The sequence below is a fragment of the Falco biarmicus genome, chromosome W (genome assembly GCF_023638135.1).
Source record: "Falco biarmicus isolate bFalBia1 chromosome W, bFalBia1.pri, whole genome shotgun sequence".
Taxonomy (NCBI): Eukaryota; Metazoa; Chordata; class Aves; order Falconiformes; family Falconidae; genus Falco; species Falco biarmicus.
The window spans coordinates 15,256,051-15,273,872 of NC_079310.1; the positions used below are offsets into that span (position 1 = coordinate 15,256,051).

General features: G+C 40.4%; 1 protein-coding gene across 11 annotated transcripts in view; it reads left to right on the top strand.

Moving 5' to 3' along the window:
• Positions 1-407: 407 nt before the first annotated feature.
• The window catches only part of LOC130141979 (CUGBP Elav-like family member 4), a 348,538-nt gene continuing 331,123 nt past the window's right edge, over positions 408-17,822 (top strand). For 8 of the 11 annotated variants that reach the window (XM_056323352.1, XM_056323355.1, XM_056323360.1 and 5 more), the window contains exon 1: positions 408-456. In XM_056323352.1, the coding sequence (XP_056179327.1) occupies positions 408-456 (49 nt within the window). Of the gene's footprint in view, positions 457-1,612; positions 1,626-17,822 lie in introns of all 11 variants that reach the window. The other 3 variants (XM_056323351.1, XM_056323354.1, XM_056323359.1) reach the window with 1 other exon arrangement.

Sequence of the window (17,822 nt, forward strand, 5' to 3'; positions counted from 1 at the left end):
TTCCTTTCAACATGCTAATCTCAAAAAAATCTTTGCAATTAAAGTTTCACTGATCCTGATATTCTGAAAAAGCATTCCTGCTCTGACACATTAGTGTTTCCAGAGGAAACTATTAGAAATTTTTAAAATTATGTTTAAAATGTCATGACTTGTGTGAAATGAGTCAGATCCCTCTCCCAATATGATTCATTCCCCTGTCAGATAAATTGGGTGACACTGATTTACCTCAGACCAAGAAGCAGCTCACACTCTGTAGTTAGTTTTAGCTTAGTAATTGCTTTTCCCCTGTCATGGAGTAAATTGTGATGCTAACCATGACGCATGGTAAAAAACCCCAAAGCAAGCCTCTGTATATGAATGTTTGAGTCCACTGTTAATTATGTGTCTCTCTTCGCTCTTTCTTACAGATGAACAGACCCATCCAGGTGAAACCAGCTGACAGTGAAAGCCGAGGAGGTACTTAACTGCATTGTTTTCAACCACAGTGCTAAGTAAAAGGATTGTCTCTGGTTTTTCTCAGGCAATGTGCTGATCAATTAGTAACGTAATCACTGCCAAAGAAATTCCTTCTGCAGCAAAGACTCTCTTTATTAAATCTTCTGTATTTCATCTTGCTTTCCTCATATTCAATTATTATTTGATTTTTAAAAGGCAGGCAGGTGCCAGTGATTGCCTGGGAAACAACTGCCTTGGTAAGAAGTGAAGCATCAGGTGCTGACTTAACAAACTTTAACAGTGGTGATGGTAATTTAATAATATTTTTTTTCAGACCTGTGTTAGGCTGAGCTGCAGAGGTGTTTAATTTGGCTAGGATAAAGCAGATATTTTATGGTTTATCTGATCACATTGTTTCTTGCTTCTAAGAGAGATGGGATGAATGGTGCTTGGAGGTTTCCCCTCTCTCCACTGAATCTGGAATGAAACTATGGAAATTAACTCAGATTTAGGTATATCACTTTTAGAGAGCTGAAGAGAGGTAAGATATATCACACCTTTCACCTTTTCATAGCAGTTTTCCATCTGTAGTGTATAAATGATGATACTTCACTTTTCTGAAACCCTTATTAAGCTCTATGAATAAAGAATTGCTATATAACACCTATGGATTATAGGAGATGCTGGGGTTTTGTTGCAAAAAGGGAAGGCATCTTTCTCCATTAATATGTTTGCTGCATAATATCAGAGGAAGAAAAGGAGGGGTTGCATCATAATCAGCTTCAGCAATAGAGATAATCTAATCACTTTTCATTCCTTTTTTTATGTTTGTATTTAGGCTTGCTACCACTCCCATTGTCATGCAGAACTTGAAGTCAAAAAAAGACTGACATTAAAAGCAGTGTGTAACATCAGTGTCTTTAAAATGTGTTTTCATAAATAAGAAAAATATTTTTATCTTTAAAAACAACTTGTCTTGGAATCTGTTATGGAAAATGAATATGGCCCCTTGTAATATTATTTGTAGACAGGTAATTTTAAAGGCAGCACTGCACTGAACCATTTTCACGCAGTTAGGATAAACAGTTGGTTTCAGTCAGTGAGGGACTGTTTCCTTTTTTGTGGGGCTGATTCCTCCCACTTTTACAACGGAGGCAACTCAGACTTGTTCCTGCAGGAGACAGTTGTCTGTTCATGCTTGTGGGAACTGCAACAGGACACATCTCATGCCAGAGTAGGTTTGTTTCATAACACAAGTTCAGATTGCCCAATGAATAGGACTAGAAGAATGTAAAAAATAAGGGTTAAGTAACTCAAATGTATTAGGACACTGGCCTTATTAAAGGGATGCTTTGTTGTAGCATCAAACCCAGTAGGCAGGAATTCATAGCTAGTAAAATACTTCCTGCTCATGAAATGCCATATGAATGGTAATTAATCCCCTCCGCCCTTCTTTATTTTATCCATCTCTTGAGTCACTGATGAATGGCCAGATTAATTGATTATAAACCACGAAATACCAACACTTCCAAGCAGCCATCCAATTAACATGAAATTATGTTGCCACAATGTAAGGTACGTTGGATGAGTTGTTTTCCTGGATTTTTTTTTTCCCCAAAAATGACTGTGACTGTTACTATGACTACAAGAGTTGTGGGAGAATGGGCCAGAACCTCAGGCAAGGGAGAATGAAATAGTATGAGTTTAATGACTTTAGAGATTCAACTGAACCAAAGCAGTCTCTCCACTCCCTAGATTAGAAATCTAATTATTTGCTATTCATTTTGCAGCAGTGCCAGGGAGACCAGTTATGAACCATGACACAAGGTTCATTGTACAATACAGAACGGATGGAGGCCCTCTTTTCCTTAAGAACTTATTCTCTAAACACAGGACCAGATGTCTGGATGCAGACCTGTCATATACTATCTTCCCAGATGTAAGAAAAAGAATTGTGCTGGGTTGTGCAACTGGGAGTGAAGCTAATACATGAGGCCAGGGATTGTGGAGTTAGGGTCTAACTGGTAAAAGGAAACATTAAGACCGGTCTTAAAGCAAAGCTCTTTTTGGGGACACGTCTTCTGAGACAAAGTGACATCCTGAATAAAATACACAAGACCTTAAGCTAATAGCATGGCCGCCTTCTTGAAAAGGACCCTACTCCTGCATACTTACACCATGTGGTCCTGTGAAGCACCTGTCTCTGATGTACAAGTTTGCTAGTGGAAAAGAAACTGAGGTTGAGCAGATGCCTGAGGGACATGCTACACCGACAGGAAGCCAGTTATGCCACCGTACCATTCGCTATATGGGACGCAGGTCTGTGGGTACTGTGGAAAAAACAAGGATGCAGAAGGAAACTGGGATATAGTGGACTGTGAATACCAACTATCTCTTTATAGGCAACTGTTCAAAGGGAACAGAGCCATCTAGAACAAAAGCAGTGGTCAAACATCATCTCAGAACAGAATTTCAAATCCTGATGCAAGTATATTCTCCAGTGTTTACAATGAGCTGAATTTATTCCTGTCTCTCCTTGATCTCAGTGTATGATCCAGCACTCTTCCCTGGTTTTACGGGCAATGTGTTTTTTATTAGAGCCTGTAATGTTATTTTATTGAACTTCGGACTTTGAGAGGAGGACAAAGCACTGGACACTAGCTATTCTGCTGTTCCTGGCTAGATTGAAAGGAAATTAATAGGGTTTAGATATAGAAGGAATCATTATATTTCCTTTAATCTCTTGCATAAACTGACTGTAAACTTTCACCTGGATATTTTGTGCTGAGACTTCTGACTTGCATTTAACTGAAGAATAAAGAAATTTAGCCAGAAAATTACTCTTTTGAGGCTTCAGTACAACATTGCCATTAAACAGGTTGGAATTGCAGAGATGAACTTTCTTGAATGCTTTTAATCTTTTTGAAAATCAGTTCAATTAGTAAGGATACATTTTTGAGATCAATTATGTGTAACAGGTAGGGCTACTAGGATATATTTTCAAATCAAAATAATTTGGATGGAAGCACACATGCCTCCACCACCACCACCACCTCCCACACACAAACCCACGAGGGTCAATGTTTTCCAGCTTTTTCTATGGGGACCCTAGAAAAGGCACAGCATAATAATCCTGCAGCTGAACAGGTAAAAATCTTCAGTGTGTTTATGGACAAAATGGAGTTCATTCAGAGCACTGAGAGAAAAGCTTCCTGGAAGGTAGATATTCACATGCAGAGGAAGCAATTTGCATGATGCCTTCTATATAATCCCAGATGACCAGTGCTGTCATTTCCCTCTTACCACATTTCCATACCAACACAAATGTTTCTTGTCCCTTGAATTTCTAGCTTCCTAGTCTCACCATGTGCCAAACAGGTGAGATAGTTCCAGTGCTTTTCAGAAAGTTATGCTGTCCCAATATCAAAAGAAATCTCTTACCTTCCTCAGCCATAGCCTCCATTTTGCAGACATTAATAACATGCTGAACTTTAAGAACATTGCAAGCCTTTACTCTGTCTTTAAAGTATTATATCCATCCTTAAGGGAAAAAATTGTAGCTAAGAATTGAAATCAGCAGTGGATCATAATGCTAGCTGTGCTATTCAATTGCCCTGCTGTATTTAGGATCCGATTATTTCTAGGTTGGTTTTTTTTCCTGTCTTAATCTAAAAAGTGACCAGGTTGGCAGTGACATGATTAATAGATTGCACCTTTAGAAAAGTTAGCAGAAGGAGATTAGCATTGCAGCCTATTATTTATTAATTAAATGCAGACACCCTATTTATACCAATGCTGATGACATTGGTTCATGTCCATGCTTTGGGACTGCATTATCCATCCAGTCTCCTAGCATAGTAATGATTTTTATTAAGCCAGTGGATGTTGCTGAGCTCGTTCTGTCACTTGCTGCTGTTATGAACAGAAAAGGACAGCCCAGAAGTTAAAGGTCCAGCCTGAACTTTTGTTCAAGTGTCTGCTCTGTCTTTAACAGCCTTGGTTACCTTGGCCATATCTCTTGGCTTCTTTTGGGCACCACTGCTTGTGTTGGAGCAAGGGAGATCTGTACCTCCCTATAGCTCAGTGTGCAGTGAATATTAAGTGTGTAAGGAAGTATGCTGTGTGAGACCTTTTCCATTGCTTACAGGAGCAGGAGAAAGGGTTATATTAGTGGGCATATATGTACCTGCTGCTGTTGCAATTAGCAGAATGGGAGAGAGCTATCACAGATGTTGTCATTTAGCAGTGCCAGGGTAGAATATTATACTTCACATAACTCTTGTTTTGATAAGCTGGTCCTCCTGCCTGAAAAGTATTGAAAGGAAAGTTCTGAAGCCAATCCAACCCTGAGGCTTGCATTATTCCTAGTAACTACTTTCAAGATCCTGCCATTAAATGCACAGAAACTAGCAAATAGGCTGCAGGACTCTGATCCCACTTCACGGTGGCTCAGGGAAACCCATGGGCTGCTCTACTAGACATAAAACTTGGGACAAGCAGCTTGCTATAAGATGGTCCTCTCCTGCACCCTTGAAGAGTGACATGTTGGTCCAGGACACAGTTCTGCTGGTTTTATATCAAGAAATAGTTCTTAACCAGCTACAGGCAGATCATAAACAAATATATTGCCCTTGTTTAAATGCTCTGCTATCACATGAACCAGCAGAACTCATAGACCACATATATTTTGCCTTCAGAGTAAAGATGGAAATCCAGGGAAATCCTCATATTCATCAATTGATATCCTTGAAAAAATTACAGTTGGGGTATCCACAATCCAAATGCTCAATTACCCTTGCAGAAGCATGTCATAAATGCTTAGATTTGGTTGGGTTTCTTGACAAAGTATAAAGTTCACTCTGTTTTGTGATTGTGTCTGCCTCTTTTTCCATACATTAAAAGACAGGTAAAATGCATGAACTAGTCTCTTAAAAGTATCTTCATGTAAGCAACTGCTTTCACTGTCAGCAGGACTTTCTGCAGCCAGGGCAGGCCATTTGGCCCTGAATGGGGGTAAAGTTTTCTCTCTACCCTGTGAAAAGTTATATGTCTGAAGAGGTACGAAGATGTGGGCTGAAACCAGTGTGTGCTCATGGAACTATTTACGATTTTGTGAACTCCTACTCAGACTCCAGAGGCCTTTGCACCAAGGCCTCCATGGAAGGTTTCATCGAGAACATTCCAAGTACCTGAGCCTTTAAACATCCTCTTACCATCAATTTGGTGTTCGTTTATTTGAATTTTCTTGATCAATCACTTTCCTTTTCTGAAAGCTGAACATTGTAACAGTCAACAATTAAAAGCAAATATTGAAGAGTCTTTCAGCATTATCTGCACCACTATACAATCTGAACACATGCAAAAGACATTCAAAAGCTGAATGGAGAGACTGAATGGGCTGATTTATCCTGGACTATTTCTCATGGTATGACTTCTGCCTTTCACAGCCTAATGAAGTTCAGAGACAGTTACTGCATTTGCTACCAGGAAGGGCACACATTCATTTCCCCTCCTGCAAATGTATTTAGAGCTGAGATGTGAGCATAGGAAAAATTACCATCAAAAAATCAACAACTGAAAATGCAAATTATAGTTTATTTTAGCAAGTTAGTGTTAAAAAGAATAGGTTGAGAATTGCAGAAACTGGCATAGAAATTTTGCAGAAGGGTTTCTCCCTGTGTATGTCTGTATGCTTCAGACTGTTTTTTCCTCTTTTCCTTTTTCTGTTTTCCAGTTCTTATAGCTTTCCACAGTTAGACATTGCTTCCTACGGACATGCCTCAAATACTAAGCCTGTTGTGCACACATCCATTCCTGCCCATAGAAAAGAACAGAGTGAAAAGTGAAACTGCAGTTCCTTCCTGTACTCATCAGTGTACCAGTAATATAAAGCTACTCACCTTTACCCACAAAGTGAAGAAGGGCAGAAAGATAGCTTTAAAATGGATGTTTCTCTGCTGTGTGATATACGTAATACTTGGCCCTTCTACAGCTCTGTCAGTGGCTCTCAAAGCCTGTTACATATGAAATCAGCCTCTTTGCCTTGCTCAGGGTATGGACAAGGAAACTGAGGAACAGTAAGTCATTCTGGTTTGGGAGCAGCATCTTGGAGCAGAAGCCATGTCTTCTAAACTTATTCAGTACCTTATTTAAATTTGGCTGCCTTTATTAATTTTGTCCTTTCCCCCCACTTCAGCTTTGCCTGAATCTTCTGGTTTTTGTAAATGCACTAGAAAGTTGATCAGAAGGCATATGGGTGCATCTGTGGAGACTCTGGAAGGCAGTTCCCTCTGGGCCCAAGCTGTCAGGAACTTAGCACCTATTCATGTGTATCTTTCCTGCGCATGGGGAACATCTTGGTGCTGCCATTGCAGGAAAAAAGGAAAAGATGGCGCTATCACACTGGAGAGGATGTAGCCCCATTCCTGACCTCCCTGCACCCTCTATGTTGTAGGAATCCACCATCACTAGCATGTCAGTTATAGTATTTCCTGTGTGCAGCCATGCAAAAATGCAGTAAAACACGTACAAATGTCTGGTCACAAGAGGCTCGGAAAAGCTTTGTCCAAATGAAATCCCCAAACACACAGTGGGTTTGGATACTGTCCTTTCCTTTGAAGGTTTGATCCCCCCTCTCTTCACGTATATCTGTTCCACTTACAACACCCAAATGCCAGAAAATCTTAGAACAGTAAATACCTGTGCAGAACAAACAAAATCGTGCTGCAGAGAAATTGTTTGGCTTCTCAAAGCCATGGCCTTCCCCTTACAATGAAGGGCATGCTTCTGAATCGCTCCTCTTCCAGACCTTTGGTTTCAGCACACTTGCAGCTATACTACCTTCACCACTGATGGTATCAGATCTTCTCAAGCTCAGCAAGGACAGTTGTCCCAGGGAGGCATTAAAGTGACATCTTCAAAATCCAGAAGGTGCTTTGCCATTGCTATAAGTTTATCCCATCTATTGGCTGGGACCAATTAAACCCCTGCTGCTTCTTACCAAAGGAAATCAGACTTGTACAATCAAGCTGTTTGTAACTGTGTGCCTGGGCCCATCTATCAGTCAATCTGTCAAGGTCTTCTCCTTTGAGCTTTGAACCAACTGTGTAATTTAACATATTTTTGATAGGGTGGAAGAGGTCCCAAAGCTATTGCATTCTATAAATTTCATGAAAATAGGCAGCCAGACAGAGTAGCAAGTTGTCATTAGTGCTCATAAGCCCATCTTTTATTAGATAACAATGAACTCATGGGGTTAGGGACATTGGAAGAGGGTTTACACTTTCATGAAGCAACTTGTGTCAGTGTGTGCACTCTGATACCCTGTCAAGAGGCCTCCTGTAATAATAGCTTCTTACTTTTAACAGGATGTCAGACAGATTTCTTAGTTCCTTTATGCTGATTTCAGCAGTGCTTCACATAGCAGAAAAGTCAGCCTGCCTGTTGTATTTCCCTTCCCTCTGCAGCCAAAGCCACTGAGGAGAGTTCCTGCACATAACGATTAGCACAACATCAGAGGTGGGTGCTTTTCAGTAAGGAATACCTTAATGTAACAGGAAAAACAGTCCAGGCTTATGAAATGGTTCTGGTATATCAGCACAAAAAATACTGTTCAAACATAAAATGGTATCTGTTATTCAATCACATCTTCATGTTGCGTAGACAGTCTTCAGGGTTAAGAACAGTGTCTGAACAAATTTTATTTTCTTTTGACATGGTCCAACCTGTATCATGTCTTCTTCCAAATCCTTTTGCATTAGTAGTGTTGAATTTTGTCAGTTTGTCATGTGGAATAAACAAATCTGAGCTGTTACTCAAAGCACACTGAAGCAGATCTCCAAAGCTCAAGATGTGTGACAGTATATCTAGCAGCAAGCAAAACAGTGCTTCAGCTTTAGTTCTGAACTCCCTGTGCTTTCCTGACTGGACATCAAATCTCTAGGCATTATGCAAGCACAGCTCTGGACACAGGTATGTCGATGGAGATGTTCACAGTATACGATGTGATGAACTACAGACAACCTATATGTGACACTCTCACAAAGATTTTTCATGTGGAGTTGCTATACCTTGGCTACAAAGTGCAAGGAATCAGTAGAATTAAAAAACCCCACATATATATAAAACTTTTATTGCAAAGAGAGCATCAAAAGACAACTGGAATATGCCCCTAGCTGGTACCAGTCATATGTCAACCTGTATTTCAAAAGAAGGCTACTTGAAATCAATGTGATAGTTACTGCTTTTCATGAGCATCAGAAAATGCTCCCTCCCTTCATTTCTACAGATCAAGATTTTTTTAAGTGTATACTTACATTATTTCTTCTCATTGTGGTGTTCTGGGTAAAAGTCATTTTAATTTCTCCTTTCAAAAAAAACCACACTAATTTGAATATGTGGATTGGCACTTAACTAGGTACTATGAGTTAACATGCATTGTTCAGGTCCTATGTCGTTTTAGATTTTTTTTTAACGTAAGTGGAAATTTTACAGAAAAAATATTAGTTTTATTTTCAAGTTTTCAAATATTTTTTTTAGAATTATTTCTTATATTCTTTTTATTGGAAGTAGGACTATCTTATTTTCTTTCTTTCTTACCTTCTTGTCGTGGTTTAACCCCGGCTGGCAACCAAGCCACGCAGTCACTTGCTCACTCCCCATCACCCAGAGGGATGGGGAGGAGGATCGGAAAGGAATGTAAAACTCGAGGATTGAGATAAGAACAATGAACTCCTCCCCTTGGCCCCGCTCAGGCTTGGACTTATCCACAGACTGTAACCTGCTCCAAGTGGAGCCTCAGTTATGAGCCACAGTCTCTCCAGGGGTATCCCTGCTGTGGCATAGACTCATCCACAGCCACAGTCACTTTGAGGTGCACCTGTTCCAACATGGCCTTCTCCATGGGCCATCACCATAGACCTGCTCCAGCGTGGCCTTACCCACAGCCACAGTCCCTTCAGAAGTAAATCAACTCCAGCATGGCCTTATCCCTGGCTGCCTCCAGGGCTGTACCTGCTCTGTCGTGGGCTTATCCATGGCCACACACTTTGAGGTGCTTCAGCATGTCCTCACGCACAGCCACTGATGCTTCAAGGTGTACCTACTGCAGCACAGACTTATCCATAGCCACAGATGCTTCGAGGTGTACCTTCTCCAACATGGACTTGTCCTTGGGCCACAATTCCTTCAGAGGCATACCTGCTGCAGCACAGACATAACCATGGCCACAGACACTCCGAGATATACCTGCTCAGGCATGGACTTAGTCATGGCTGCAGGGGCTTTGGGGTGTCCTGCTCCCACATGGACTCATCCACAGGTCACAGTCCCTTTGACTCGAGTTCACACTGGAGTTCCAGTCTGTCCAGTACAGCAGCACAGAAACAGAAGCAATGATGCCCTGGCCGTCTCCCAGCCCCGGCGCATCACCATTGCTGTTATCAAAATGTTCCCGGGCCCAGCACAGTGAGATGATAAGCAATACAGCAAGCAGTGAAAGTAAGAAGCAGCCACTAACAAGCACTAGACTCTAATATACATTAAGGCAAGCAAGCCCCATGGTAAGCACAGAAACCAGCCCCTTAACAGTTAAACAGCAATAGCAGCTATAAATTCAAACTAGCACATTCCAATCAAATCTGTTGTTATCTCAAACTCTTCGAGCCCCATGTTTGGCACAAAAAAAAAATAATAGACTGTCATGGTTTAACCCCAGCCAGCAACCAAGCACCCTGCAGCCGCTTGCTCACTCCCCCCCACCCAGAGGGATGGGGAGGAGGATTGGAAAGGAATGTAAAACTCCTGGGTTGAGATAAGAACAATTTAATAGGTAAAGCAAAAGCCACACACAAAAGCAAACCAAAGCAAGGAATTCATTCCCCACTCCCCATGGTCAGGCAGGTGTTCAGCCATCCCCAGGAAAGCAGGGCTCCATCACGCCTAACAGTTACTCGGGAAGACAAATGCCATAATGCCAAATGTCCCCCACTTCCTTCTTCTTCCCCCAGCTTATATACCCAGCATGATGTCATATGGTATGGAATACCCCTTTGGTCATTGTGGGTCATCTGTCCTGGCTGTGTCCCCTCCCAGTTCCCTGTGCCCCTCCAGCCCTCTGGCTGGCAGAGAAACTGAAAAGTCCTTGATTTAGTATAAACATCACCCAGCAACAACTAAAAACATCAGTGTCCTATGAACATTGCTCTCACATCATAGCCAAAACATTGCACTATACCATCTCTATCCCAGCTGAAACCAGGACAAAAAGCTAATCACATCTTGCTGAAGAAGAACATTTCTTTTTGGTTTTAAGTAGAGTTTGGCAGTTTGGTAGGATCAAACACCATGTTTCTTTCCAAAGTATGCGTGTGCCTCTGTAATGTAATATTTCTCATTAACATAGTGCTGGGGAAAGGAGTCAGTGCTGACAGGGAGGAGCCAGCACCCTGAGAAACTATCAATTTTGTGTCACTGTAAGATTTGCTAATAGAAGGAAGGGAAAATAGAAGGCAGCATTCAGTATCAGAAACACAGTTAAAAATAAGGTCTCTGAGAGTATTGTTTGGTTAGACAGTAAAGGACTGTTTGGCTCACCCAGCAGCCATCCAGGAGGATGGTAAAATACAGACTTCCTTCAAATGCTATGTTAGATCAGCTCCAACACTCCTTGTTGTGGTTTGTCGTGACCATAGCACTTTCAAATACCATCATATACCTCATTAAAATGCATCAGAAAAATTGTGGACTCTACATTTTTCATAAAAGTGTTTCTTTCTAACACCGTTAATTTACTTTTAGCATCCACCTGGAACCAAGATATTTTAAAAACCTCTGTCCACATTTGTTCTGTTTAACGTAATTTTGAATGGTATTACTATCTACAAATACTACCCCCTTTCTAAGTGCTTGAAGACCTTAAACTGCAATAATTTCTTGCAGTAAGGAGTTCCATAGATTGACTCTGCAGAAGGCAAAATATATTCTATTTCTGTGTTAACCCAATGCATAATTTATTTTCTGGATTAGTATTTTGCCTGTGCTTCTACATAAAAGGAACTCATGCAGCCCAGTTCTGTCTCATATGGACAAGAAAAAGCAGCTGGCTCTGTTGAAATAGTCTTTCAAAAAGTTCAAGAAGGCACTCACATTTGTATTCTCCTTGAAATATCTCTTAATAATTTAATTCAATTTAGAAGTGCCTGTGTTGTGGGGTGGAAGATTTATAGAGAGATTTCACGCCAGGTTGGGTTTTGTCTTTCTGTGTTTACTTGGCATTTATCGTGCATGTTTTAATTTGTATCTGAGTCTTGCTACCATCTGATCATTATTGCAAAGAAATATTTTCTCTGAGTGACATGGGATTCATTCATCATGGAACTAGCTGATTGCCCCTCAGGTTTTTTTCCCCTTACTTGGAATGAAGTCTGAAGATATTTCGCACCAGACAGCAGTAGTCAACAAACTTTGCAGTTAGTGGCAACTGATAACTGGGCACAGGAAAAATTGAGACACACTTTTTAGGGCATGATCTTGCCACTCTTTTCCACATATCATGCATGAAGTGCAGCATCAGAGGCCAAGCAGCATTGCAAAGGATGGGAAGTCAGCTAAAAGCTCCACTCCTGGCTAGCCAACTGTGAAGTGCTGTCACTAACAGAATGAAACTTGGAGATTTGCTTTCACCTAAATAGATGGAAGATAAAAGGGAGACAATTTGCACCAGAGGAAAGTTGCAACAGCAACAGCCTCAGAAGCAGTGGGAATTCTTCATGAAGAGGTCTCAAAAGCCATACTTGAAGTACAATCACTTTAGCCTCCTACCATGCAAGAGCCTTCCCTGGATGCCTGTTATGGACAATGGGCACAGGGCACTGGGGAGCAAACAGAGGGACTCTTAACTAGTCTTAGGATTATTTGGCATGTGCAGTGACTCACAACTGCACCTGCACAGTCTTTGCAGACACATTGGTTGCGATTACTCTTTCCCTTCCCTTGTTATTGCCTGGACTAATACATATTTGTTTCCAGTTGTTTCAGTTCTTTGCAAACAATCTTTTCTAGTACTTACTACAGAGGGGAAGGGGGGGGGGAGAGAGGGTTAAAAGGGTGTATTTCAGTCTTTGCATGCTGTGAAAGCCATGTGTCAGTCAGAGGTTTGGACTAGACAGTCTGAAGGACTGACACACCTGAGAAGCATCATTTACATACCTCTCCAAATGGGATACAGCTAAAAAAGTGTGGCCAGGGCAGATGGCAACTTGGGATTAGTCAGGAGCAGAGACAGATTGCAATATGCAACTTGTTGGAAGACAAGTTATTGCATGAGATTAGCTGGAAATGGATGGGAATTGTGAAATGGGACTAGTTGGGAACATAAGTCTGTACAGTCCAAATGTTTGCTGCACGCAAAAACACTGCCTTTCCTCTCTACTGATAGCACCAAATGTTATTTCTTTCTTTGGAATTCATTTTCTGAAAGTGTCTGTATGAAGAACATCTGTTCCCTCAAATCCAGACCTACAAGTTTAATAAATTATCAATATCTGGCAGCATCCCATTAATAATGGTGAGAGGTTTATAAGATTCTCCAGTATAATAATAGCGAAGCTAGCAGCTGGCATTCCTTCTGGAGAGACTTGTATTTGTCCCATTTTATTCTGTTCTGTTTTCCTTTTTTTTCTGGTTTTTTCTTTGAATCCAAGCATCATCACATCATCAGTTGATTTTTACCATGGCTTTTGGTTAAAAAACAAACAAAAAGAGAAAATCCATTAGTATCATATAAATAAAAAAGACAAGTTACATCCTCAAGCAGAAAAGACTTCCCTGAGTGTTTTGCTAGTATTACCTTTACAAAGTTGCACATGTGGCTTCAGAAACATTTTCTTCCATCAAGATTTCTCACATTTCTGCACATTTTTCAGTCTTACATGCTGTGTTTGTTACAGAAATTTGCTTACACACACAGTTCAGCATCTCATTTGCAGGCAAGGTTATGTTTTCCTTTAAGGCTAGTTAGAAGCACAACCAATTTTAAGTACAGATACAAATTTAGGAAAGTGCATGTTCTAATAAATATAGCTTACATTTATTTAGAGGCTGAGTATTTGAACTTTTATATTGCCAGTATCAGATATACATTTGAATATTAGTGAAGCTAAACTGATTGAATGAATAACTGTAGGGAAGGGTGAGACACAAATGCAACATTTTAATCAGGTTTATTACATTTTCATTTATGATAAAGGAAATCATTACTGCTTGAAGACTGGATATTAAAAATGCCCAGGTAAATTTCTGCAATATTTTGCTTTATCACAACATGCATATGTTACATGATGACATTCATTTACTAATGCTCTTTCCCATCTTTTGTCCTGCCTCTCCTAAGAAAGAAAACAATATGTGAAATTGAAAAACAGTTCTCACTGAGGGGTTTAAAGACATTTGAAATTTGGAATATATTTTAAAGGTCAATTTCAACAGTAATTGTGTTATAATGGTGAAGGTTTTAGAGAACATGAAACCAATGTGAATATGTTGCTAGATAGAAAGTGGCAGAAGACTCTATCTTGTGTGTGAGTACATGTGTGCACATGCATGTTGCATGTGTTGAAACTTAAATGCTCCAGCAATACATCAGAACAGCTTTCACAAATACAAGGAACACTGATACACTTTGTACTAGTATAAAACTTCCAATAATATCAGGGACATGTGCACTGAACAGAGACTTGTACTTTTATTCCTGGAAAGGCATTCCTTATCATAAGTTTGCTGTTCTAGTTAGTGTCAACAACAGTAGCATCAGCTGATCTTCACTGGAACTGAATCCACTATGCAAGGTGCTGTATGGTCAGAAAATAAAACCTATAAAAGTAGTCATGCATGTTCACTTAGTCAAGACAAAATGAGCCTTTTCATGCATTTTGGGGAGAACTAGAGATGCAATTAGGTCAAATGAAATATTTTGTTATTTAATGACTGTCCGTGGAAAAAAACCTTATTTCATTCTTTTTTAATTCTTGGATGGCTGCTTTAACCACAGGATCATATATGTAACTTTATATTTTGTCAGATGAGTTATTGGCTCATCATGTGCTCCTTGTTTCCTGATAACTTAATGTGCCTCAGTTTATGCTATTGGTAAAACAAAACACCAAGTAATGACAATGTCAAATATCATATGAGTTTTGAACTTTTCTGGAGTGAGTTGTATAAGATGTTTCGGCTCCTCTGATGGAAAATACTCAATAAAGTATGGTGAGAACTTATTAAAAGTAGCCAACAAACTTCTTTAAAAAAACCCAAAAAACCCCATGCATTGTTGGAGGCAATCCCACCACTCCATTAATGGAATTATTCTGAAAACTCAGTCGAGCTTTTTCTTTGGAGCCTGGTACAGATAGGCACTTTCATCCCATCAAACTTTCTCAGTCCTGTGGATTCTTTTTGGAAATCCAGGCTTGACAGCACTTTTGTAAGATGGAAACAACCACAAGGATGGATCAGACTCTACACACAGAGGGGAGAGGTAATACTGTGTAGCTATAGCAATGTGAAGCAAATCCTGCAAAATCTTGAGGCCCCTGTGTGTCTCTTCATTATATAGGGATGGGATACATTGCCTTTATTTTTAGCATTCAGAAGTCAGGGGGAAATATCTGACCTGGTTTTCTTTTAGGGCTAGTTGAGAAAAACAGGCAGACAAAGATTGTGAATCACCCAGCATGTCCTAGGCAGGTATCCAGATTGTTGTTTCTCTCCTCTGGCTAAGGGAGACTAAGTGACAAGCTTATGGTAGGTATCTAACTTTTAGAAAACTAGTCCTTAGATGAATCTCATCTGTATGCTATTCACTCCAGATGTTCCCATTTGGATTTGTTAGATGCCTAAAGACTTCAAGATGTTAAGCTCCTGTCTCCCCAGCAAAGGAGTGAATATGAAGGCAGAGCCCCCATAACACAGGCTGTGATTGCTTGGGAACCTGCGAGGCACCTGGCCACTGCAGCAAGGAAAAGTAAAACAATAAAGCAAAACGTGATGTATACTGAGACAACTACTCATTTCCCAAAGCACATCATAAATAGTATGTTTATATCGTTAATTAAATGTCTACAACTAAAATTATTTATAATAGAGATGTGAGAACTCAATAATTATTAGTAGTCACCTTGTTTCATTCCAGATGGACTGAACAAAGACTTATTACACTGTATATGAAAGTCTTAAAGAGTTGCTGGCTTAGAAAAGTTTTTTTCCAACATGTCTACATAAAACTAAGGAATGTGATACAGCCTATGAGAGAAAACCTAGTTTGTCTTGACTCCTCTCTTACAAATTTCCCATATAAACAAGAAGGATAATATTTACTTGTGTCCTAAGAAAACAGTAACATACAATGTTAAAGAGGGCTCTAGAAAAACCCACAGCTTAGTATCTTTTGTGGTTGGGTTTCTCAACAGAGCGTAAAGAGAAACTGCAAGACTGAAGTCCAACAGGTTGCTGCCCTTATGGGCAAGAATGCCTATATCTCTACTTGTAAATAAAACACTCCAGGATGTTGGCATGAGCCCTTCCCTACAGTTTCCCACCCTATTGAACCATTAGCACATCCCTTGGCAGTTTTGGCCTGTGTCCAAACTGTTCATCAATTGCTATGTGAAAGCATATGTCATGCCAAGGACCATTCCCAAAAGTAGCGTGAATGAATCTCTACCAAGTTTGTCTCCTTCCACCCTGCTCTGTTCTCCACTGTGTTTCCAACAGTCTTTGCATGCTCATGGGTGCTGATACTTCCTTATGCCATACCTCATAACATTAGCACATCCCCTTATTTTCAGGGTTTGAAAATCCTGGTTTTTTTATGGGGTTTCTCTCCTGTTACTCTGAGCAAACCCCACACAAAATAACAGGCCTATTTACTGAGCGTGGTCAGACTATGTCAGTTGGCCTTCATACTAGAGAATGGTCCCTAACCCTGTTTTATTTAGTGATGCAGATGTACCCAGTGCCTCTGTTGCCTTTAGGAGGGAAGGGATAGTTTCCAGCAGCTGAAATTATGTATCTTTGAGCATGGGGAAGCTTTTCTGTTCCTTCTGCAACTGTGATCTTGAGTCTGGAGGCTTAGGAACCAGTTAGCCAGAGCTGGTTAGATCATTCTCTTTTCATACAGCAACCATTTACTCACAGGCCACTTAGCTGGACAAGAAAACAAATCACAGGGGAGAGAAAGAGGAAGTGGTAAGAACAGATATTACCTGTTGGTTTTGTTATTTGGATCCCATTTTACGAGGCTCTGAACACCCACCACACAGGTGTACTGGTTTCAGCTGGGATAGAGTTAATTTTCTTCTTAGTAGCTGGTGCAGTGCTGTGTTTTGGATTTGGTGTGAGAACAATGTCAATAACAGACTGATGGTTTTGGTTGTTGCTGGGTGATGTTTATATTAAGTCAAGGACTTTTCAGTTTCTTGGGCCCTGCCAGCCAGAGGGCTGGAGGGACACAGGGAATTGGGAGGGGACACAGCCAGGACAGGTGACCTGAACTAGCCAAAGAGGTATTCCATACCATATGATGTCATGCTCGGTATATAAACTGGGGGAAGAAGAAGGGAAACACACATACATCTGACATTATGGTGTTTGTCTTCCCGAGTAACTGTTACACGTGATGGAGCCCTGCTTTCCTGGAGATGGCCGAACACCTGCCTTCCTATGGGAAGTGGTGAATAAATTCCTTGCTTTGCTTTGCTTGTGTGTGTGGCTTTTGCTTTACCTATTAAATTGTTCTTATCTCAACCCTTGAGTTTTACATTCCTTTCCGATTCTTCTCCCTATCCCTCTGGGTGAGGAGGGAGTGAAGGAGCAGCTGTGTGGTGCTTGGTTGCTGGCAGGGGTTAAACCACAACAGGTCACTGCCAGACTTCATTGCTATTATGTTTACTTTTTATTTTTCTTTCCCTCTTCTTTTATCCTCCTTTCTGACTTTTCTTTGTGATGACTGTGTCCATCCCTTATTACTTCTTTGTCCTCTACAGCATGCATCATGAAGATTTCATTTCACCCAATAGACTGAAGGGTAAATAAATCAGAAGAAATCAAGTCCCTCTGTTCCCTGTGAGTAAGCAATCTTCCCCCTGCAACTTCTCCTGGTCCTCCTAGTAGCTGTTGTCCATTGAATAAACATCATAGCAAGGAAATGTCTCTTTATCATCTCTATTCAAAATCCAAGACTGTGTTGTGCATTAAACTTTTGGAGCCACAGGGTGTGCCAAAATCTGGGTCATATGTTTTGCTATGATGTTCCTACTATTTCAGTTTTGTCTATAAAGGGCAAATGGTAAATCATCTTCCTGAAAATTAATGGAGTGTTTCTGTAACAGGAG